At 51.7% G+C, this 24647-nt stretch overlaps 1 protein-coding gene across 6 annotated transcripts in view; it reads right to left on the reverse strand.

Moving 5' to 3' along the window:
* Positions 1–24647, reverse strand: part of Rgs3 (regulator of G protein signaling 3) — a 136122-nt gene that overhangs the window by 8001 nt on the left and 103474 nt on the right. For 4 of the 6 annotated variants that reach the window (XM_076934837.1, XM_076934838.1, XM_076934839.1 and 1 more), the window contains one exon: positions 4608–5684. In XM_076934837.1, coding sequence (XP_076790952.1) covers positions 4608–5684 — 1077 coding nt within the window. Of the gene's footprint in view, positions 1–4607; positions 5685–21004; positions 21161–21183; positions 21360–24647 lie in introns of those variants that run through there. The other 2 variants (XM_034502411.2, XM_034502412.2) reach the window with 2 other exon arrangements.

The following is a 24647-nucleotide window of genomic DNA, read 5'->3' on the forward strand; positions in this document are numbered from 1 at the left end:
AAGTGCCAGCATGGCCCCCAAGATTCTCTTCCTTCAGCTGCAACAAGGCTGTCCAGGACCCAGCTTTCAAAGGGGTGGCTTCTTTACCTGTCCCTACCCCTCCTCCATGACCCATGCCTGCTGAAAGCTGAAGTGAGCCCGGAGTCACTGGCCCTCCCTGAGCTCTGGCAGGGATCCCCAGGGCCTGCCTGGCCTCACCCTGCCACCTCTGGGACTCAGAGCTCGAGGTCTCCCAGAATAATAACTATAATTCTTATTGTCATTACTGCTATAATTACAGTCCTGATTAAGAGGGTAGCTTCTAAACAGCCTGGATTTGAATCCTAGCTCCATCTCATGTTAGCTAATTGACCTTAGCTGTGCTCCATCTGCTTGCTATGTCTGCTTCCTTTATTGGTAAAATGAGGGCTCAAACTGGACCCCACCTCACAGGGCTGCTGTACGTCAACAGAAGCATAGGGATGGAGATAACGGGTGGCGGTCAACATCCATCAGCCATTGTAAGGACCATGTACCAGGCACTGCACTAAAGTCTGTAGATACCAGTGATCTCATTTAACCCTCACAGTCCCAAGCACCATTTGCTACTATTTCTCCCAGCTTGTAGCTGGGGACCAGCTAAGGCCCAGGGCAGTATATGTAACTTGCCTGGGCTCTTTGAACTGGCAAGATGCAGAGAATTTGAGGTCTAGCATCAAAGGCCAACAGGGTTTGAGGGCCCCCCTATGAGCAGGACCCCAGCTTGCTTCCCCTCTTGGTCCTAGTCTGACTCCTGGGTCATGTGACCATGTGTGGCTGCCAAACTGGGTCCTGGGTGACCATGTGGCAACTGCAGTCTGTGCACTCAACTTATTTAGGCACTGGGAGTTTGAATGTAGGAAATATCTTTAGGATATTTTTGAAAATAGAAGCCTAGAAACTGTTATCCCACCCTGGAGACCATGGGCAGTTTTAGAGTCCTTTTATCTGACCTTTTGTGACCTTGGCCGGGACAACCATGACAAGCCTTCAATGGGGCAGGAAGGAAGCACAGACAGGAGAGGGCCATCGCTTGTGTTTTCTCAGTGTCCAAGAAGAGCCAGACAAAGCTGAAATAGCTAAGTCAGTGACTCGTAGGCTCACTCACACACAGTTTTACCTAGTGAGGCTCCTCTAGAGAGCATCCACTGAGCTAGGCCTCCAGGAATCTGGCAGCAGGGGGCGCCATAAGCCGGGTTGGCTCCACACAGAGGCCAGGCCCAGGGAATGATCCACTGGGGAGTCTCGTGGTTCTCCAACTCCCTGGACTTTCTTGGGCGTCTGTGAAGGCACCAAGTCCAAGCAGGCAATCTATACAGTGTGCGTGGTTCTAAGATATGACTCACAGTGGACTCTGCTCAGGGCACATGGGCAGGACGTCAGCATGGGACAGAGAGCACAATGTGACTGCCACCCTGTAGCAGGTAGCCTGTGCTCAGAGCCAGAACTCTCTGCCTGACCTTCCTGGCTCTCGCATCATTACAAGATCACTGTGCTGTAGTCCTGGCTTTTAAACTCTCTGATCTAGAGTTCTCTATGTCCCGGGATGACTTCTCAGTCCCATTTGATAAAGGGGAAGCTGGTGCTCCGAGAAATGACTTGACTGGTCGGGAAGGTCGGGAAGGAGGCAGAGCTGGGCCTGGAATGGGTCTACTTGTCTCCACAGCTGACAACTTCACCCTCTCTTCTTCACCTCGGGAGCCAGGCCCAAATCGGGAGGGTACGCACAGCGTCATGAGAACACATCGGCCTCTCCCTCTGTCAGGCTCCTATCAGCAATGGAATCCGCGGGGTCCTGAGGCAAAGCCACGTGACTCATTGAAGAGTTTCAGCCCCTCCCACTGAGAAGAGCACCAGCATCAGGCGTGGTAGCTTCTGCCTGTTGCACTTAAAAGGCTGAGGCAGGAGAAGGGTCGTGAGTTCAAGGTCAGTTACACAATGGGTTCTGAAACCCTACCTCAGAAAAAGAATTGGCAATGCTGTGGGGTTATGAAGGTCAGAACTGCCGTCCATAGAGGACCCAGTAGGACCTGAGTGGCAGCTCCTGCCTTAAGCCCCTGTACCACTATACTTGAGCCTCCCAACAATGATCTGAAACTGGTGTAGTTACCAAAACCACATCAGTGAGGACACAGGCTCAGAGAAGGCAAGGCTAGCCCGAGGCCCTCCTCTAGTGAAGGGTGACATTAGACTTGATATTAGGCTTGTTGAGTCTGGGCTTCACGTCTCCGTGCCCTGTGAGTTATTGGCTGAAGCTGGAGGCTGGAAGGGGGAAGGAAGATGAACTACTCAGAGCCTGGAGAGGGGAAGCCACATGTTTTAGAGTGGCCCACACACACTAGAAACAGCCTCTAGGGGCCCTGGCAGCTCAGTCATTCAAGCCTGAGAAATGAAGTGTCCAGGAGGAAATGACAGTGGGGCCTGACCCTGGGCTGAGGCAGGAGGGACCCGTACAGACCTGCTAGACTCCCAGGTAGGGCATCTGTCCTTAGGAACTGGGGTTACCCGAATGGAGGGGCAAGTTGGAATGCATGCATGAATGTGTGCTAATTTCCCTGCATATAAATATTTGTGTTGGAGCAAGGATGGTGAAAGAAACAGAACCAAAAGGGCGGGGTTTAGTGGGAGGCAGGCTGTGGCAGCCTAGAGGAGGTGGGTGGGCCGTTGGTCAGAAGAAGGGGAACCAGGCCTGACCATTGTGGCTGCAGCAGCTGCCTGGAGGACTGGCCTAAGATGGTAATGGTAGCAATCAAGCTTAGGCAGGTGTCGTAATCACCCCAGCTGGGCTGGGGGTGAGAAGCCACAAGGTGAGACCATACTCTGGGAACTTACAGATAAGGAAACAGAATCACTTGCAAGCCCTGGGAGGTTTAGTCATTGTGTCCAGACCCAAAGTAGTTCACGGTCAGTACAGCCTGACCAACTTCCTACAGAAAAGTGTCTTTCAAAACGCCAGGGCTGTAGTGTTGTCAGTGGTTACAAAGCTGCAAAGGCTTGGAGACGGTATCCCAACATGGCAGCTAAGTAAGCTGGGATCTATTAGTGATGTCTGCCACAGGTTAGGCTAGGGCGTGGCGGTAAGTATGTCATGTACCTATGTTCTAAACTCTGAGCTTATCCTCCAGTTATCTTAAATGTATTTGACCTTCAGGGTCCCACCTCAGGCATCTTTTTCTAGGTTTCCTGGAAGGTCACAGGGTCTCTCCTAAACTTTTGGATCTCCGAGCATCACCTCTCCTCACACAGTTGTCATAACAACCCTCTAGCATTGCAGATGCACTTCAGTGTAAAGGAGCAGAAGCAGGGCTCCCTGAGGGCTTCTTCCAAAGTGTGCTGTCAATCATGTCCTCAGGCCCCAGGCTCTTCCAGTTCATCCCCACCCACTCAGGGACACAGAGTGCTATTAAGCCCTACTTTTCAGGGAAGGAAAGCAAGTCTGCAGTGAAACATGACTCACTCAAGGCCACACAATAGGTAAGGGATAGAACTTAGGCTCAAGCTTGCTGGCAGACTTAAAGGCCATGGTGTGGTTTGTTCTGCTAGGCTAAGTCCCCAGCCCACACAGAAAGCCCTTTCTTGCTCTTCCCTAGCTCAGCCCCACTGCTCCTGCGGCCTCTACTGTGGTAATGAACACAGGGTCTGGCACAAGGCAGAAAACCCATAAACATCGATTTGCATGTTTATAAACATTTGTGCAAGGCAAACAGCAGAGTCCTTATGAGCTCTGGTCTTGGAGTCAGACTCTAATTCTGGTTCAGACACTTGTAAACCGTGTGATCGATCTGGGTCAAGTTATAGAACTTCTCTGGGACTCAGATTTCTCATCTGTGAAATGGGCACAAAACACTCTCTAGAACACAGAGCTATGGCCAGATTAATGTATTGATGGGAATTGCTTAGACAAAGCATACATATGCATGCTGGTTTTGTTGTTAGCTAATAGATTTCTAGTCTGGCCAGACCTGGGCCAGATAGATCTAAAATGTAATATGGGGGACAGGATATGTGTGGAGATTAGAGGATAAGCCTGGGCTGGGTGCCAGGCCTTGCCTTCTACCTTATTGAGATAGAGTCTCTTTCATTGTTTGCTGCTTCTGGTACCTAATTAGTTTCTGGGGAGTCTCACATCTCGGTCCCCACTGCCTTAAAAATACTCAGATTATGGAGGTGCATTACATTTTCTAGCTTCATGGGGGCTCTGGGCAATCAAACTCAGGTCTTCACACTAGCGAGTGCTCTGCCCCCACCACGCCATCTCCCCAGCCCTGCAAGCTTTTACTTTTCCAGCTACTACCTCAAACCTTTTAAATCCAAATGCATGATGTTCTGAGCTAAACCACACCTTCTCTGCCTTCAGCATAGGACAATGGAACTGGGAAAACACAACATCTGAGCATGTGGGTTCTCCTTCTTGGCACCTGAGGCCTCGGTTTTATCTTCTGTCAAATGGGCAGAAGGTTCATTGAGAAGTCTCTCAAGGAGCAAGGGTGGGACTGGGTAGTGTGGTTCCTTCCTGTAGCCACGATGACTGCCCTCTGAATCTCACAGACCTGCCCTCCAATCATTCCCCACCCTGTTCCTGTTCTTACCTTCCTGTGTCCAGTGAAGAACAGGGAAAGGTGATGCATGGAGCCTCCATTGCGACCCAGTTCTTTTTTGAGGGTGCGGGGTGAAGGGATGGCCCAGGTGGATGTGGTGCCCTCACTATCAGGGCAGTGTAGGGTGGTATCAGAGGCAAAGCAGGGCCCACGGGCCTCCTGCAGCAGGCTGCCCTCGCTGTGCGTCCGGCGCCGCAGCGAGTTCTGTACACGCAACGAGAGGCCGCCCTCAGCGCCTTGGCCAGTCTCAATCAGGCTGCTGCGCTTGGCCTCACTACGATCCCCGAAGTTGTCGTCGCTAGTGTCGTCCTCCTCATCTTCCTCCCCTTCTTCCCCCTCCTCTCCCTCTTCGGCATCTTCGTCCTCACCAGAGCTGCCTCCGTGGGCCCCATCCTGCTGGCTGTAGGCACTATCCAGTCGGACCTCGGGGATCACAAAGTTAGGTCTGGAGGCTGGAGGTTCAGCTGCAGTGGCTGCTGGTAGCTCCCCAGAGCTGATGGTCTGCTCAGCAAGGGCCTTCTCTGGTGGGGAGCCCTGGCTGGGAGATGACTCCTGAGATGGTAGATGGTTCTGGACGGAGGCAGAGGATTCTGGGATAACAGGGGCCTCTTGACTGAACAAAGGGTCCTGGCTAGTAGATTCTTGACCAGAAGGAAGGCCCTGGCAAGATGGAAGTTCTGTGGTTGGAGAGGATCCCTGGTCTGGTGGGGAGTCCTTGCTTGTTGAGATTTCTGGGCTTTGAGGGGACTTTGGGTGGATCGCTGTGTCTTCACTGGACGGTGACTCTGGGCCAGGAGCAGCTTCTTGGTCTGAGAAGGAGTCCTTCCTGGGTGGGAGGTCTTGTCCTGGAGGAAGCTCCTGGCTAGGAGAAGGGTCTTTTCTAGGTGGGAGGTCTTGTCCTGGAGGAAGCTCCTGGCTGGGAGAGGGGTCTTTCCTAGGTGGGAGGTCTTGTCCTGGAGGAAGCTCCTGGCCAGGAGAGGGATCTTTGCTGGGTGTGGGTTCCTCAGCACCTGGCCCCTTCCCCTCCACCAGGGGCATCTCCTTCTCATCTGCCTCTGTCTCAAACATCTGCAGCACAAAGAGGAAGAAGAAGAAAAGACTCAGAGAATTAGTATTGAAGATACCTGCTGGTTTGTGGGGACCACACCAGCCCAGATTCTCTCTCTCTGCCCGGGAAGTCCTCATCTCCCTGTGTGTGTAAAAGACACCAGGAAGTGTCTGCCTTTATGAACCAGAACTAAACCCAAGCCACCACAATGGAACTGTCGGCGCGTGGGAACGGTCTTGAGTCTCACCAGAGGGTCACCTCACCAGAACCAACAATTAAAACAAGATTCCGAGTGAATCAGTTAAACAAGAATTTGCTCTAAACGGTGAGCGTATAGTTGAAACCAGTCAACTGAATGAGAACCAGAGCTTTCAAATGTTGTCCAACATCTGGAATGATCAGGAATCACAGGCACATGGAACCTCACCGAGGGGTTATCCACTGAGTGTGAGAACCTCCGAAATTTAAAAAAAAAAAAAAAAAAAAAAAAATGAATGAAGGAATGAATTAAGGAAGGGTGAATGATGAAAAAAGCAAGGTGAGCATTATCTCCTGCCTTGTACACAACGGAAGGAGCCCTGGGGATTCTTACTGGGTTCTGACAGTAGAATTCATTTGCAAAGAAAGGCACTGTCCTCTGACAGGAGTGTACGATGCTGCTGTCTCAGAGGAAATAGTGTCCACAGCACACAGAGAATGTCATATCTGACCGTCCCCAGTGCTGCAGGCATATGCAGGAGGAAGCAGGCCTCAGGTCTGAGTGAGCCTTGGCTGTACTCAAGGGCTTGGAATGCCCAGCTAGTTCTACTTAGAGCCCAGTTTTTATTCTTCAAACAGCCATATCTACACAAAACTGACGAAACAGGAAATCATATGCACATATACCCTGGGAAGCTTTAGCACATAGGAAAGTATGATCGGTGCACACTGGTATAGAGCCCAAATACAAGGAACCCCAAGCATGTGAGCTCTGACTTTTGCTATAGAGATCATAATAGCCATTTAATGGACAAGGAAACTAAGCCCCCAGAGCAACGACCTAACCACTTTTTTTTTTTTTTTATTGTCCAGTCTCCCAGAGACAAAAAGGCTAAAGGTGGGTAGCACAGTGAAGCTCCAGCCAGGCCTCTCCACTGGGAGTGAAGTGAGTCATCTGTGGTTCCTGACAGCTTCAGGGTGCTACACACACAGGACAGAGGTCACACTGACACCTGGGAGCAACAGAGCGGATGTGAGAGCACACTGTGGGAAGAGCCCCCGTGTAGGTGCATGAAAACAAAAATGTCCTACCAGGCAGAGGAAACAGAAGCCAGCCAAGAACTATGAGATGACCTGGCCCCGGTCAGAGGACACAGCCTGAGGATGTGGTTCCCAGGCCAAAGATGGGTACCAGAGACTCCACATAGCTTCCATTCCTGGAGAATCCTGGAGCCAACCAGGAGATGGCTCCTCAGGGACCCCTCAAAACCTAAAGCATCAGTCATTCTAAATCCCCACAGCTTAGACCAGTGGGTCTTAACCCGCTTGGGGTTACCCTCCCAAGTAGAAAGGGAGACCATCCAGGAACAAAAGGAGTCTGAGGACGCTGAGTAGTGAGCCTCAATGACTCTTAGTGTGTACAAACGGAGGGTAAGCTGGGGCCAAGGCCCAAATCTGGCTCCATTCTTTGTAAATCTGCTTCTGATCTTAACCTGAGTACCAAATCCAACACCAAATCTCAATATGAGTACCACACCCATCACCAAATCTCAGCCTGAGTACCACATCCATCACTAAATCTTAGCCTACATACCAAATCCATCACCAAATCTTGGCCTGAGTACCAAAACAATCACCAAATCTCAGCCTTAGTACCAAATCCGTTACCAAATCCCAGCCCAAGTGCCAAACCCATCACCAAATCTCAGCCCAAGTACCACACCCATCACCAAATCTCAGCCCAAGTACCACACCCATCACCAAATCCCAGCCCGAGTACCAAACCTATCACCTGTCTGCCCAGCAGTATCTTCATCAGAAAGCAGATTTTCCTGCGGCAAGCTCATGGTACCCCACATTTACACCCTTCTGCCATAACCAGACCTCCACCTGCCTCTTACCGCCTTGGGAAAACAGCTGCTGCGTGCCCTCGGGGCCTAGCACAGAATGACACAGACAGAGGATTCAAGTGAATTTCCCCTTTCCTGGGGGGCCTAGGGGAAGGGCCTAGACCTGCCCCACAGGTGCCTATTGGCAGAGCCTGCCCTATCCCCTTAAGGGAAGTGCAGCAACAAGCCCCAAACCAGAAATGCAAGTCAGCCTGCCTCTGTCAACTTGGCCCTAGTCTGGGGCCAAACCAAACAAAACCAGGAGGGGAAGTGCTGCTGCCTGTCCCCAGAGGGCCCTGCCCTGAGGGATCATCCAGGAAGTCACCAGAGCTGAAGGCCTTTCGGACAACCTGGTGGTTCTGGGCTCCAGTGCCCCTTCAGCCTCTGGCTTTGGTACAATGGGGTCCACGTTTTAGCTCTGCTACTCAGCCTCTCCTTTTCTGGAGTGAGCCTAGGGAGGCCACACTCGGGACTCACGGGCTCTGGCTAGTTTCTTCCCAGTGCCTAGCCCAGGAGACATACTGATACAATGGCCACTTAGAAGGGGTCTCATTCTAGACATGGGGAGAGAGGCCTAAGGCCGTGAGACAGTCACCTAAGAAAGCTGAGACTCAAAAAATATAAAATAAAATAAATAAAAAATAAAAATAAAATAAATAAAAAATAAAGCTGAGACTCATGCAGGATTAACACCCCTGCCTTCTGTCCCAGGTGTTTCACAGGGGGGGGGGGGGGCAGGGGGCACGGGATCTAGTAAGAGAGGGAGCAGGTTGTGAGTATGCCTGAGGACTATCCACACAAAGTCAATGCTTTGCAGACAGGGCCTAGAACTCCTCATTCTATGCCAAGCTCCCAGGCAGGATCTCTGTATAATGTGACATGTGACACTGTGGGCAGGTTTGGTCAGGCCAGTGTTCCTGGGAGACCTAGCTGGGCTTGAGGGCATACTCTAGGAAACCCGAGAACCCCAGAGGTGTGGAATGGCAGGAGGAGATACAAAGAGAGGGAAAGGGAGAGAAGTCTCAGGATACATGGCAGGGTGAATTGTCCTGAGAATGACATGGGTATAGACAGATGTCTATGTAGAACCAGCTCTGGGCAATGCTGGGAAAACATGGAGGCAGGACACATTCATTCATTTATTCATAGGCACTGGTGGGCAGCAGGGAACAAGGAGAAAGACCTCGAGGAAGACATAAAATAAAGGCTAGGCAAGCAATATGTTGAGTACTCTAGTAAAGGAAGTACAGGTAGTGGGGAACACACGATTTGGAAGGCACTGCTATAGGCTGGGGTGACAAGACTCCACCCAGGGTGCCCCAGGGATGCTATCCTCCTCTGATAGAACTTTAGATCCCAAGTATAACAGGAGGTTGCTGCCCATCTCCCTGAGAGTGTCCATATCCCTCTAGGTCCATATCTCCTCAGGTCCATATCCCCCTAAGTCCATATCCTTCCAAGTCTGTATCCCTCCAGGTCCGTATCCTCCCCCCCCCCCAAGTCCATATCCCTCCAGGTGTATATCCCTCCAGGTCTGTATCCCTCCAGGTCCATATCCTCCCCCCAAGTCCATATCCCCCCAAGTCCATATCTCTCTAGGTCTGTATCCCTCCAGGTCTGTATTCCCCCAAGTCCATATCCCTCCAGGTCTGTATCCCTCCATCTATCATTTCTTGGTTGAGGCTGGAGCAGGGTTAATTCCGTCCTTGTCTCGCCTGCTAGCAGCCACAGGAAATGAGCCAGGCCCTCTAAATGGAGCCATTGCCCAGGGCCTAATCAAATCCTCTCCCAAATGCAATCCAGAGCTTGGATCAGGCTGGGGAAGGGTGGTATCGATGATACCCAGAAGCTCCTGCTCACACCAGCTGTGGCTGCTGACCTCAGACGCCCACCAGCTGCTAGGTGAAGGGGTAGTCTCGGGCTGCTGGAAGAGACCTGCTTGGGCCGTATGCCACTGCTAACTATGGAGCCATCCCTGTCGACCCCACAGGCAACCTGGGGTTCTCATGCTGATGATTCACTGAGGCCACCAGATGTCAGGCACAGCATATGCCCTCAAAAACCACTTCCTGTTCTGGGGGGGGGGGGGGTGTTGGTGTTTGCCTCTATCTCGGGTTGGCCCTCACATAAGTCAGACTTATGAAAGAGCACTGGTTGGAAAGCCAGAAGACTGGAACTGTAATCATTAGTTATGTACGTGAGATCTCTGGCTACCTGCTTTTCCCCCTACCATGGTACAGAGAAGCCAGGAAAGTGTTTGTGGAGCCGGGAACTTGTCCAAGCCTAGGATCGGCCCTCAGAACTCTTGCCAGGCTGTGAACCTCCAGGCTTCACTTTTATACTGGGCTTTGGGTCCATTGGGTCTCCAGCCTCTGGATCTCTGGCTCCACACTGATCTCCACCATCCTCAGACACTCCACCCAAAACCAGTTTCCCCATCCAGCCTCACCTGGCTCCTCTATGACTGGCTTTGAAACACAGACCCTAGAACTCCAAATGTTGCCTCTGCCACCAGCTCAGTCATCTGTACCACTGTCTCCCAGCCCCCAATTCTTCAACCTGGTTAAAGTCTGGGGGATAGTGACAAGTCCTCACCGTGGTGAAAGATTTGGACACTGAATCTGCTTTAGTCTTTCTGGCTGGGGTACCCTGAGCTCAGCCTCACTGAGCCTCTGTTTCCTCTGGTATCATGGGATTAAGAACAACTCATGGTGTTGCTAGAAAAATAAATGAGCTATAATGTATCTGGAATTCAATACTGTGTGGCCAATACTGCGTGTTACTATGTAAGTATCCAATACTCGGTAACTATGACCACCCCTAACATTGCTGGGCTTGAAACTTACCCAAAGATTTCCTCTGAGTGATCCACTGAACCTTGCTCTGCTCCATCAGGATCTGTTCCAGGCCCTTCCTCTTAGCCCTGCCCCTCCCTCATGTACCATCCATTTCTGGTCCAGAGTACCCTCTGTGTTTTCAGGCCACCCTTTCCCAAGGCTAGATTCTATTGGTTGCTTTTACCCAAACCTTACAGAACTCTGCAGCCATACACTGTCCCAGGCTCATTGGGCCCAACTGTGCTTTCAGGGTGGAAGGGAAGAAAAGATATTAACCAAGACATCGCTCTAAAAAGGTCAAGAACACCAGCCACTGCCTGCTGTGTGAAGGAGCACTATATCCTGCTGCGTGGAGAAGTGGGGTATTTGGAGGTCCTTGTTGAAGCCACTCAGAGGAGGAGGACCAAGCAATATATGGGAAAAGCCTGAGAGGGCACATGGCATGCAGCTCAGGGACAGAGTTGGAGACCACTTTAAGCTCCACTGGCTTCATGTGCCCCAGAATGCTGAATACATCCTGAGTTCATTACTCCTCCAAGCCCCTATATGGAGTCACTACCAGTTGCTCAAACCAAACCTCGCACATCATTCTCTCATCTGAATCTTTTCCTATCACCCTGGACCCCAAGGCCAGTCACCAAGTCCTCAGGATGGTCCCTCATCAAGCCCCAGGCAACTCTCAGGCAAGCGGCAGGCTGAGCACAGGGGACAGAGGGCAAAGCAGAACACAGTGCCTTCTGCTCAATTCCTAAAACTGTGCTAGGAAACAAAAACTATTGATTTTCCTTTTTTTACGAATCTTTCTGCTCTCTCTGCCGCTGCATCACATAGTTAACCCTGATCCAAATGGTGTAGAGTTCCCAGGGGCAGCCCGGACCCCTCTGGCTATTCTCTGTGCCGTGCCGGAAAAATTGTCTTGTGGAAGTCTGATTTCCCACTTCTCTGTGGTAACTCTCCCAGGACCACACAATGCCTCTCCACATCCAAACTCACCAGGGAAGACCCTATAAGCTTCCATGAGATCTCCACTGGAAGGTCCTCAACACAGGGCTCCAGGCATCTATGCCAGGGCCTGGCCTCTACTTCCCTAGTGATCAGGTATGTACTTTCTTTGCTTCTCAAGACCAGGCCCTGGCTTATTCCCTATCCCCCATCTCCTAGAGTAACTCAGAAAATGCTTACAGAACCCAACCATGTGCCAGGCACCAGAGCCAAACAGCAGCAAGATCCATCCCCGCCTTGGAGGTGCCAGCTTTGTGGAGGAGAGACTGGGATGAAGAACCAGGCCAACCTCTCCCCACCCCAGCCCTGCCCTGGGGGTTGTGGAAGCTGAGGCAGCAAGAAAGATAGGAGAGGCTTATGCAGGAGGAAATGGGGGAGGCAAAGGATTGGGGACTCCAAGATGCAGTTGGAGACAGTGTGGACGACTGGAGACAGTGCTGCGCCTTGATGGGGCAGGGGTCTGCGCATGCTGAGGAATCCCAGCCTCGCTCTGAAAGCAGCATTGGGCTCATGGGACCATGTCCCAGCTTCCCTAGCCGCTTTCCTCACGACTTCTACTCGTTTGCTTTTTGATCTTTTGCAAGTTACTTGACCTCTGAGTCTACTTATTTTCAGAATGGGGCCAGTGGTCCTGACCTCCTAGGGTTGCTGGAAGTGACTGAATATAAGCAAAGGTGGGTCGTGGAGGCTGGTAAGCAGCTCAGTTAACAATCCCCAATTCCACCGTGGTCGTCGTGATCCATTTCCACTATCTCTAGAGCCGCCTTCATGATCCCTCCAGAGCTAAGTGGACATGTTTCAGGGTAAGAGTCTGGTTCCTGCACATACCCAGGCCCTGCCCTGTGAGGCCACCCTCAGTGCCTTGAACGGTCTCCAACTGCAGCCACGTCTCCTGTCCCAACCTAGCTCCTCATTGTCATTCTCTCCCCATAAGAGCCCCATCTGCCTCTCTACCTACCTCTAAGCTTCCACAGCCCCTGAGTCAGAGCTGGATAGGGAGAGATTGCCCTGATCCTTTACCTGTGTTTCTCCCCGAGACCTGGCACCTCTAGGGCAGGGATGGATCTTGTTGGTCTTTAGCGCTAGTACCTGGCACAGGCCTTGGCATGTGGCTAGGCTCTGTAGGCATTTGCTGAGTAACTGAGGGGGGTGAGGGTAGGAAGTGAGACAGGGCTCCAATCCTCATGAGCCAAAGCAGGGCCACAAAGACAGCACGGGGAGGCCCTGGCAAGAGAGCCTAGAGCTGCCTAGAGCCCTTCAGCCAGGGCATCTGAGGAAACAAGGGGCTCACAAGGACATACAGGAAAAGGATCTGAGGCACTCACATGTATACCATGACATACAGACACCAACACACATACACACAACACACAACCTTCAACGCCTTCTCTTTCTGTTACCCCATCATGGCCTCTCCTACCCTCTTTTGCTTCCTCTTTTTCTCTCTTCCTTCCAAGGATGCTTCCTGAGTGCCCGTGGAACAGGTATTATACTGGGTCATAGTGAGTAGTGCCACAGGCAGGGACTGCCCTTGCTCCAAGTGACTGGTCACAGAAGGGCAGGAATCTGAGCCACATACCTAGAAACTCTCCTAAACCAAGTCCTTCCCAGCATCCACTCCAAATAAGGCTTGCCTGCACCATCCTATTCTAAGTTCATTAACTAGGATAAAAACGCTCTGCCATGCTGAGACGACCCCGGGGAAGAGCACTGTGGCCATGAGGCTGGCAACCGAGACTGGGCGGGAAAGTTGGGCTTGATGCCCATCTCCTAGTCGGCTGAAGCCACTGTGCTGTGGTGGGGTATGTGGAGGCAGGGCCTGGAGCACAGCAGTGTGCAGCATGCAGTGGTGCCCTCTGCTCACAGGAGGACATCATGGGCCAACCTTAAAACGCATTTCACTAAGCTATCGCCATCCCTGTTGACCCCACAGGCAACCTGGGGTTCTCATGCTGATGATTCACTGAGGCCACCAGATGTCAGGCACAGCATATGCCCTCAAAAACCACTTCCTGCTCGGTGGTGGGGTGTGGTGGGGGGTGGGGGGGTGGGGGGGTGTTGGCATTTGCCTGTTCAGGGTAAGAACAGGGAGCACTCCGAAAGCCAGGAATGATGGGGCAGCAGGTCATAGTGGTGAGGAGGTGAGACAAATCAGGGTTCAAATCCCCCTTCCACTCCATCTACAATCAGTGCCCGTGTGGGACCTCTTTTAAGGCTGGGGCTGCCTTGTGTGTGAAGCACCATGACTCAAACACCAAGGTCATCAAACCCACATCCCAGCAGTGCTTGGAGACAATCTGCATGAAGCACAGCAGGGCACGGGCCTGACTCAGCACAGGCGCTCAGTAAGCACCCACAAATCCTGCAGTCCCGTTCTTAGCCCCATCAGCTCAGTAAGCACCCACAAATCTTGCAGTCCCGTTCTTATCCCCATCAGCTCAGTAAGCACCCACAAATCCTGCAGTCCCGTTCTTAGCCCCATCAGCATCAGCATCACTGACACTGTCAGCTCGTGTCCCTGCAGCCAGTTCTGAGACACGGCCCTTAACATATTCTGACCCTTATAACAGTCTAGAAAAGGGAGCATTTGCAGCTACTTAGCTGGAAGCAGGAAACTGTGGCCTGTACCAAAGGCTCAGAATCTCAGGAGGGGGGCCAGTCTACACCCCAAGCTTTCTCCTTGGTTCTGTCATTTGAGTTCCCTGTGAGACCTAGGCCAAGTCACTCCTCTGCTGGGTACCACTCTCCCAGGATGTCAATCTGCTCAGAGGGATCAGACCTTGGCCTGAGGCATGGCCAGGCCTCTGTGAAGGCTGAAGGAAGGAGAAGCGGATCTGTCCACTTTCCAGGACACCTGCCTTATCTGTATTGTTCTTCTACCTGTGGGGCCTTCAGCACTGGGGGCTCTGGTGAGCAATACCAGAAGGAGACAACAGAAGGCCTGGAGTACACAACTGAACATTAGACTCAGCTGAGCCCTCCCACTGAGTGTCACCCTGACAGGCCCTCAGGCACGCCTGTTCACAGGTTCGAACCATTGAGTCCCAACACACAGGCCCCATCTCTGGGAGGGGTTATGCTGGGCTGGATTGGGGTGGGTCTGCTCTAAACTCATCACCCAGCTATCCTGGTTGGTCACGAGACTCTCACTCCCTGAGTCTCAGAGAAACCTGAGCAAATCGGTCTTCTGTTTCAAAGCCTCCAAACCCCGAGAGGCAGCTAGATCTGCTGATGTTCAAGTGCTCCTCCGTACGGAATGGCATGTTTGCTCTCCCACAGACATCACTACTAATGCATCTCCTCCCCAGCGCCACAGCCCCACAGCCAGCCCAGTCTCTTTACAGTATTGCGGACAGACGCACACCCTCTCTGGGGCTCTACACCTGAGCCCGTGATGCCCCTCCTGTGACAGGAACGGCTGCACCTCCCCTTCGACCTGAGCAGCTGCATCCATCCTTCCGAGCTCAGCCCACCCTGTCACAGGTCTGCATTTGGCCCTGACTTCTGACAGGGTGACAATGTCCCACAGTGAGAAAGGACAGGCTCTTTGATAAATTGAGCATCTCTTCCGGGAAGATGAATCTGGACTTCTGCATCATGCTGTGCAGAAAATCTATTCCAGATGGGTTTCAGGCTTAAAAATGAAACATAAAGTGATTTAAAACTTCAGAAGATCTGCCATGTCCGTGGGGTTTAGGTCTGCAGAGTCAGCCAACCACAGGTCAAATGTTAAAAAAAAAAAATTATCTGTAGGGAAAACGTGTAGACTTTTCTTCTATGTTATTATCCCCAGAATAATATCATATAACAACAATTTCTAATAAATAAACCTACTGATGTCCACACCAATTGGGTAACTGATGGCATCTGACCCTTACAGCAGCCAAGAGTTCACTTTGTTTGGGGTTTTATTTATATTTAATTTTTTGAATGTGTACATGTGTGTGGTGTGACTGTATGTGCATGTGTGCGGGCACACACGAGTCTGAGTGAACAGTCACATGTGGGTGTGTGGAGGACCAAAGTTGGCACTGTTGGTGTCTCCTCAATTACTCTCTACTTTACCTATCAAGGCCACAATCTCCCTCTGAACCTGGAGCTTATTTTAAAAAAAAAAAAGAAAAGAAAGAAAGAAACCTGTTAGCAGATTGGATTTATTTAAATCGAGAACCCCTTTTCTTCAAATATTCCCTTTCAAGAATAATAATTTTAAAAAGACACCCAAACTGGGGAATCTGTTCTTAGTGTGTTTAGCTAATAAGAAACACACATCCAGAATAATTTCTTTAAGGTCCCACAAACCCGTACAGAAAGGAGGAGAAAGATCCAGCAGGAAAGGGCAGAAAAGGCTTGAAAGGGCCGGCACTTTGCCAGCGTGTAGCCAAGTGAGCAATTAGCATATGTAAAAGCCCACAACCTAGTGAGTCATCCAGGAAATGTAAATTAAAAACACAATTAGATATCGCCACATCTGATTCCGACAGTGTGGCTGAACACAGAGGGGCAACACACTGTCTGTCACACGTGGCCTGACAGCGGATGTACTGACGTCACTTTGGGAAACTGTGATGGCACCTGCTCAGGCTAATTACACCCAGCGCTCCGAGGTCGACATTACAAACTGCAGGTATACCTAAGAAAGACGGACGCACTTCAAAAGTCGCCTTCAAGGAGGTCCCTGCAAAACTACTCACTGCAGTCTGCAACTAGAAATACCCAAAACACTTGTCAGAGGTGGAATAATGGGTAAACTGAGGCATACCTATAGAGACACACACCACATAGTAACAGAATGAACAAACTAAAAACTTTTGAGACGACATGTTGACGAATCACCGGGGAAACGCTGAAGGAAAGAAGTCAGCATGAAAGCTACTCAAGCGTCCTATTTCTACAGAGTCCAAGGTAGGCAAGCAATCAGTGAGAGAAGTCGGGGCCACCGTGACTGAAGGGCACACTGAAACACTCCCAGTGCACTGGATGGGAGGCTCTCCTTATGGACCCGAAAGGGTGTGTCCATCTGGTGAAAAGCCATGAGCTGCATTCTTGTCATCTTTCCCCAGTACACCAGGCTTCCACTTAAAAGTTCACTTTAAAGACAAAGGGAGGCCCTCAACAGTGACCTCGCTGCCAGAGACAACTGCTCTGTCCCCTGTGAGCTCACCACCTTCTCTAACACATTCCCACTGTCCTCCAAAAAGCTGCTGCCTGCGCGCCCGTCACCTTCTGTGTCAGTCCTCCCTGTCTGAAGTACCTCGCCCACATGGCCGTATTTAGCAACAGCCACCTATGAGACCAGACATCTGGTCCTCTGTGAGATGACCTGGAATCCACAGGCTCGATTCCTCCTCATCCGAGAGTCTCACATTTGCATCTCATTTGACCAGTGAGGTTGACCACTGTCAGAGGAACCACGGGCAGGAGAGACGCACACTGTAAAGTGAGGTCACTGCCCTCAAGTCCAGAGTCCTCGCCCCGACAAGTCGCCATAGCCAGCCTCTGGAAGTAAGGAGGAGCAGGTGGCTGGGGTGGAGGGTAATGTGTAGGGTCAGGTGAAAATCACATCTACATGGAAAGGAAGTTGAGACACTTCCTGCTCTGCGGATAGGTACACATGTGCATGGACAGACAGCCTCACTCCTGTAGGAAGCTTCACTGAGGCGCCCAGGCTGTACCAGATGCTTCTCAAGGGCACTGACAGTGGGCCACCCCCACATCCAGCCTGAGATCACAGATTGAGCCTTTTATGCTGATACCTCCAGGCCCCAGAAAGGGGATGTTACACAAAGGTACTTAACAGGGTTGACAGGAAGGGAGGGGGAAGTGAAAGTTGAAAGAGGGAGGGAGGGAGAGAAGGAAAAGATGGAAGGAGAGAGGCAAAACAAACAGAACTAAGTTTCTATTTGGACCAACTATAAACTATACTCTCTTTGGTGACGTTTTCGTGTCCTGACCAGAACAGACACCAGTTATAATCCAAGGTACCTTCCATTCTATGGTCCCTTTCCTAACCTCTTCCAGCCTTGTCTCAAGGTTCTTGCCAGCCATTCGCCACCCCCCCCACCCCCCAGGCTCTGTACAGCTTTTCCTCTGTCCTTCTTCATGACCCCGCCCCACTCTGCCACCTGTTTCCAGGTGCTGCTATCAGACTGAGACTAACCTACCAACAAATAACAGGGAAGATGGTGAATGTTTTACCAAGTCCCCTGAAACTAACCACTCCGCCCATTTTCCTAAACTGGGGGCCTGGGTAAGTTCTAAGGTATCAGCTTGGGCCATTGTGTCCAGAAGGGAGAGATCCTAGGGTAAAGGGTACAGCTGGCAGCTCTCCACACATCTGATGTTATGAGCCAGACCACCATCAGAGAGAAGAGGGCATGGAGACTCTCTCCCCGTTTCTCAGTGCCTAGACCCTCTGATTCCCCAAGTGGCTGGTGGTGGGTTCTCCCTCCACCCCACTCTGCTAACTAGTGGTTTTGTGGAGGGGGGATGGGATGGTGGGGTGGGTGTAGGGCATCAGCTCCCTGGGACTGAGCCCAGCTGGCCTGCTGTGAGTGGCTCCAGCCTCCCTGGGCTTAGGGGGCTGAGCCATAAGCAGCCTTGTTTATCCCTGGGAGGATTGATGGTTTTCCCTGAGCAATGACATCTTGGAAACGGACAGACTCCACAAACAACAACAAACCTCCCTGAGCTGCAGCTTGCACGAGAAGGCTTCTAACCCAGAAGCTCCTGAGTAAGAGGCAGAAAGGCCAAAGGCTGCTTCTCAGCTGAGCCTTGCCTTGACTCTTAGACCTAAGTCTGCAGAGAGCCAGAGAACCCAGTGGCTGGAACATGCCTTAGCAATATCTGATCCAGTTCTTTTGCTCCAAAGGGGAAACTGAGCTAGAGACACGGGTGAATCTGCCCACCCTTCACAGATCAGGTATGAGAAGCAGCTTGCTTTTCTAGAGGTCAGCAAGCTCAATCAGTAAGCCTGAGGGCCCAAAAGGGGTACCACTGGAAAGTGCAAAAAAGAGAGAGGGTGCTCCACAGTGAAGCTCATAAACCCTGAGATTCGCAACAAGGAGAGGCTTGGGCTGAGCAACCAGAGTCCTGGGTTCTATGTAACCTCAGGTGAAAGTCTCTCCTTTCTCCCTCAATCCCTTCTCTATCCAGAAGGTAAACAGAATCCATCAGCTCCAGATGCTCAGAGGACAAATAGGAAGCAGAGTTTAAGCTCCCCAGGGATCTAGCTGGACATGGGTTCTCCCTCTCTAGTTAGTCTTCTGAGAGAGCCAGGCAGATCCTCCTGGTGGAGGACCAGTGTTGAAGATCTAGCCCAAGGAATGACCGCTCCAAAGTGGTCCAAGAAGCTAAGCTCCAAGCCCCTATAGTCTGTGCAAATGACCATGAGTGTTACAATAACTCCATCCAGGGCTCCACTTTCTAACTCTGACGGCCAAACTATGGCAGGGTCACCACCCAGCACAGTATGACCCCCTGAATAAGCTCTTTCTATGGCTTCAGGTAGGTTAAAGTCAAAACTCTCCCTGCCTCACTCCCCAGCAAAGCCAGCCTTCAACTCCTTTGACCGTCCTAATATCACACTGATGCATAGAACTTAGGGATCCTCCTAAGGGACGGCTGGCCAGGTCCTCTCCTGGCAGTGCCTACTCTCTTGCCAGGCACAGAGCTAGAATGGACAGCCTGAGTTGACCTGGACATCGAAACATGGCCTTGGGTGGGAGGAGGGCAAGAAAAGACCTACCCTAACTCATTAGGACATCAACACCTCTCTCCAGCCACGCCCTAGGAAAAAGCTGGGCTTTTGGGTGACTAAGGGATGAATAAGCCCCACATCCTGCATAAATAGGACACAAGCAGCCACCAGAGATGCCACCAGCAGCAGACAGATGTATTCACTCCAGGTATGAAAGTTAGGTGCAATTAAGACCTAGAAAGAACAAAAAAGAAGGGCTCTCTAAGCTGAGGAAACTGTGTGCATGAAAACTAGGAAGAAAGGCAGGCAAGCTGGGAGGTACAGTTCTTTCATTGATAACTAGTACCTATTATCAGGAGCCTAATGGACCATCCTAGCTCAAAGCAGAGAGCTCCCGACAAGGACTGTCTCAATGGTCTCCATCCTCACTATGTTCCTGTTTCTCAGATGCTGGGCTGGGCCTGATTGTGCCCCATCCTGCAACTTGGCCCCCTAGAGGCTCCCCGCCCCTGGGCTAAGCCATGCCACATGCTAGAGCTGAGGAAGAAGAGAGGTGGCCCTTGGCTGGGTACGGAGGACTCAGAGGGACTGGGTGGAAACTTTGACTCGGACTGAGATCCTGCCAGTGTCAGAGGAGCAAGCCACTGCAGCTTTTGCTTGGGTGGTGTGCAACCACTCCAGCCACCCTAACAGGGAGTAAAGCAACCATAGCAGAAAGCCAGAGACCATCAGGATGGGAAACAGTTCTCCAGAGTTGCTGAGGGGTCTAGTGGCCATACACTAAGTCAAGAGTCTTGAACAAATAATGCCGGTCTCCAAGTGGGATCCTGTAGCTCGGGGCTAGATAATACCTTCTCATGTGCCCTGTCCTCTCCTCTGTTCTGGGAGGCAGAGGTCCACAATCCTGGCTTGGCTCAGTCATAGACCTGCTGCTCGAACTTAGCCAAGGCTTTCCCCCTCTCTGGACTCAGGGCACCCTTCTAGTCTAAGATTTAGGGTTCTCGTGAGACAGAATAAAGACATGGGTCCTCCAAGTTGAGAACAGAACTGATCTCTGCCTGGCCTTACAGGAGCTAGCTCTGAGAGTGAGTGGTCTCAGCTGGAGCCACGGGAGCAGGTGCAGGCTCTTCCCTTGGCAGGCATCGAGGGTCAGGGGAGGCTTTGAGCTTATGGAGCGCACAGCAAGGCTGCTTGTGTTTCCAGGTCTTAGAGACCAGCATTGATGCCCCAAGACCAGCTTAGGAGTCCAGCTCTTCCCTAGCCATAGGGTCTACATAAGAACTGCCATCCCCGGTGCCTGGTGTGTGGCCAGCATCCTTGACACAATAGCCAATCCTGCTGGCTAAGCACTCCGTTCCCACATAGTGTCCCAACTAGTCACCAAACATTCCTAGTGTCTCCTGGAAAGAAAAGCTAGCTGGCCCCTCTGAAAAAAGGGTGCAGCTCACAGTGAAATCCTGCCCCTACCCCTGAGGAGCTACCGCCCCCTTAGACAGACACACAGATACAGAGAAAGAGAGAGAGAGAGAGAGAGAGAGAGAGAGAGAGAGAGAGAGAGAGAGAGAGAACAGAACCGGTTTGGTTGCAAGATGTCTCTCAATGGCTGCCCTGGGGAAGGAACAATAGAAACAGGGACACGGGATGTCTTGAACGAGACCACCCTCCTCTGCCCACCACCACCACCACACTCACACCTTTGCCATCAAGGCACCTACCCAGCACACTCCAGCAAGGACCCAGGCAACTCCTAGCAGCTGCAGCTCCTGCCAGCCACCCGCCCCAGGGCTCCACCCGGCTCCTCCCGAGGGCGGGCAGCCGGCCGGCCGGCCGTGTCAAGCCGTTGCCTTCCCCAGACAGAGCTCCTTTGTGTCAGTAGAGCTATTTATGGACTTACCCAAGTTCCCCAGGGGAGCGGTACCTGCTGGGAAAAGCAGAACCAAATGACCAGGTTCCACCTCCCACATGGAGGTAGCGTTTTCTTCTTCTTCTTCTTTTTTTTTTTTTTCAAAATCCTTGCATCACTCGTCCCTCCTCCTCTTCCTCCTCCTACTTCTCCTCCTCTTCCTCCTCCTTCTGCGAGCGCCCTTCCCAAACACAACACACACCCCGTTCAGCCGGCCGCCGCCACTCAGAAGAGAGGCTTGGCTCTCTAGCTTCCATCAAATAGAAAAGTCTGTGATTTTCCCAACCACTTCCCCACTAAGGATGTGACAAGGAAGAGAGTCCTCCGCTGGCCAATCCTTTAGCAGAAAGTGTGCGCTAGTTAGAGCATGGCTTGCAGTCGCAACTAAAATTGCCATCTCTGAGTCCCTTGCTGTCCATTCCCAGATCCCCAGCTGATCCCTAAAATACAGACACTAGAGGAAGGGGTGCCTATTCTTCTCGTCAGCACCCCTGACCCTGGGATCCTTAGAGAATTCCTCCCTGAGCCCCACACACATGATCCCAGCTGAGGCTCCCACTCCCTAGCAAGACCCAGCCAATCATCAAGGCTCCTCCATCACACCCCCACCCCTATAAGGCTCTGTCCCAGTGGAGAGCTGCAGTTGAACTCAGGGCTTGCAAGCAGAACAGCTGACTGAGAATGCAGCTACCCTCAGGGTCAGGGAGTGGTACTTTGGGTCTTTCTAGCATTGTCCAGCACAGCGGGAAACACATGTCTTTATTTGGCACCCAGTGTATCTGAGGAATCTGAGCTAGACAGAGGACTTGAGCTTCCTCCCCAGAGGACCAAAAAGTGCCCGTTATAACAACCAAAAGAGGGGGACAATGTGGCTCAAGAAAAACAAAAACAAAACAAAGCTGGTCAATCTAGCTCCAACCCAGGTGGGTTAGGTCTCCCTAGGGTTAGGTCTCCCTAAGTAAGTCCCTGCCTCTCTCTGAGCCTCAAGTTTCCTCATCTGCAGAATGGGGATGAAAGCTGCCCATCTCCAGAATCCAGAGTATTCCAAGAGCTGGCTCTAGGCTCCCCTCATTTGAACACAGACTCTGTGCCCAGGCCCTGTGCTTGCACCTTTGCCTGCTTCAGTTCACTTCATCTTCGCTGGGATCTTGAATGGTGGCAGGTCTCCTACCCTCCTTACACATGAAGAATCCTGGGTTTAGAGTTGCTCACAGTTGATCAGCTCAGTGACACAGAACACACAGAGACCAGGGTTGAAGACTCTGAGGTGCCCACTTCTCACTGTGATGCTTCCCTACTACAGCAGGCTCTGCCCAAAAGTTAGACCCTAAAGCTTGGCTGTGCTGGACCCTAAGGCTTGGCTGTGCTGGACCCTAAGGCTTGGCTGTGCTGTCTTGTATGGGCAGTGCTCCCAGGATGAAGCAGGCAGCCTACCCCATGCATCCCTCACCTTAGCAGAAAGCTCTTAGGGTGACAGCTCAGAAAGAACTGGTCAGAAGGAGCCCCGCCCCCATGTCTTCTCTTCTCTTCGACTAGAACAGAGCATAGTATGCTGTTTTGACCTTGCCCTCTCCCTAAAGGTGTCTCTTACTATGGCCCAGCCTGTCCCAGGCCCCTCTCTATCTCTGCCTGCCCATCTGTGTCTTTCCCACCCACAAGCACATGTAAGCTCACGGTTATAAGAATACCCTTAGCCAGGTCAATGGTGCAGACCACCCTTTGTGGGGACTAGTTACTTACAAACTGTACTCAATCCTCATTTTGTGGGGAGTAGAAGGAGCCAAGACCTTTCTTGTAAATGACATGGGTTGAGCTCTGCACTCACAAAGCTGACATCCAGTGTGGGAGATGGACAGCAGCCATCAGGAGAACAAGGCCAGAATTAGACATCGTGCTATGAGGGGCAACACAGCTCTGCCAACTCAGGACACTAGGGCCAGAACACATTGATAATGTGCTAAACTGTGGCATACAGGGGAAAGAGTGGAGCTTCAAGGAGCCAGCCAAGCCAGGCTGGGGAGCATCTAGTACCTGGGGAGCTTGGGGAAGCCACTGCCTCTACTGCCTCTTGCCTCTCCATTACCCAGATGCCAACAGCAGACCAATGCCCTTCTCAAAGTACAGCCTAGCACAGGACCAGGAAGTCAACGTAGCCAAGCTGTTTTTCCTGGAGAGCCAGCCCTTGGGGATGCTTTACCATTTCTTCCCCACTTATGGCCAGTGAAGGGGGCCAGGGAGACTTTCCCAAGGAAACAGAGCAACTCTGTGACTAGACTAGGAGAGGGGGTTTCTGTCTAGTGATATGTCCACTGCAGCTCTGTGCTTATCAGCCTAACATGGAAGGAAGGTGGACATAAAGAACAGTGACATCTAGGTGGCCCATGGGCACAGGGGCCGGCCTCTAGGCGCTCAAGGACCAGCCCAGTCCCATTTGCTGATCTACATAAATATTCATTTGACATTCTGTGTCAGCACCATCACTGGTGTGAGCCCTTCTGAATGATTCACTAAATCCTCAGGACCTTATCAGATATGATTTCTAATATCCCATTTCACAGATGAGTGAGCAGAGATTAAGAAGTCTGCCAAGGGGGTTCAATAGCAGTGGCAGAGCAACAACCTAGCCCTGCTCAGATTTTCCACCATGTCCCACAGGCAAATTCTCCAAGAGCCTGAAAACAGGCCCACTCCCAAGCATAGAGAAAAGCCAATAGCAGCAGATCCCAGGGCCAGAACCAGGGAGATTCGGCAAGAACCCACCTCCCATCTAGAAAAGTCAGGGCCCCCAAGCTCCAGGGAGACCCTTAGGGAAATGCAGCAGGGCCCTGCATAAGAGGATAGTTAGCACACTGCCAGACACAGGCTGCCTCCTGCAACACTCTCTGCAGCAAAGCTCTGTGTACCTTCCCTCCCAGCCTCCACTGTGTTATGCTCAGCTTATGGAAGTCTGTGTTCCCAAGACCCTCTCAAGAGCCGTATGCATCAGAAGCCCTCGTCCGTACAGATTCCGTCTGGAGGAAGGATCTTGACAACAACATCTGAACATGCCCACACCAAGTCAAGCTCAGTGTGTGCTGGCTCACTTAGGGAGTTCTGGGCTGTAACTCACTGGGGACTCATAGGTCAGGGGGGGTCTACTGACTCTGTGCAGAAAGGCCTTCCCTATCATGGGATCAGCTGAGAAACTTTAATATGTTGTTTCAATCCTGCTGAGTCTCTGTTCCAGAGCCTTCACCATGCTCTGTCTTCTTCCACCCCTTTGCCTGTGGCGTGTGTCCTCCAAACAAGGCATATGTTACCAGGAAGAGCAGGTACATGGCTTTGTAAGCAGTAGGAGAGGATGTGACCTGCCCTGCTGTTAGGGCCCTAGAGGCAAGCACATGTTAGGCCAGCCCCTGCCTGTAGCATCAGTGCCTACATTTGTCACACCTACCGCCCAGGCCTACATGGAACAG

This window comes from Arvicanthis niloticus, chromosome 5 (assembly GCF_011762505.2).
Source record: "Arvicanthis niloticus isolate mArvNil1 chromosome 5, mArvNil1.pat.X, whole genome shotgun sequence".
Lineage (NCBI taxonomy): Eukaryota > Metazoa > Chordata > Mammalia > Rodentia > Muridae > Arvicanthis > Arvicanthis niloticus.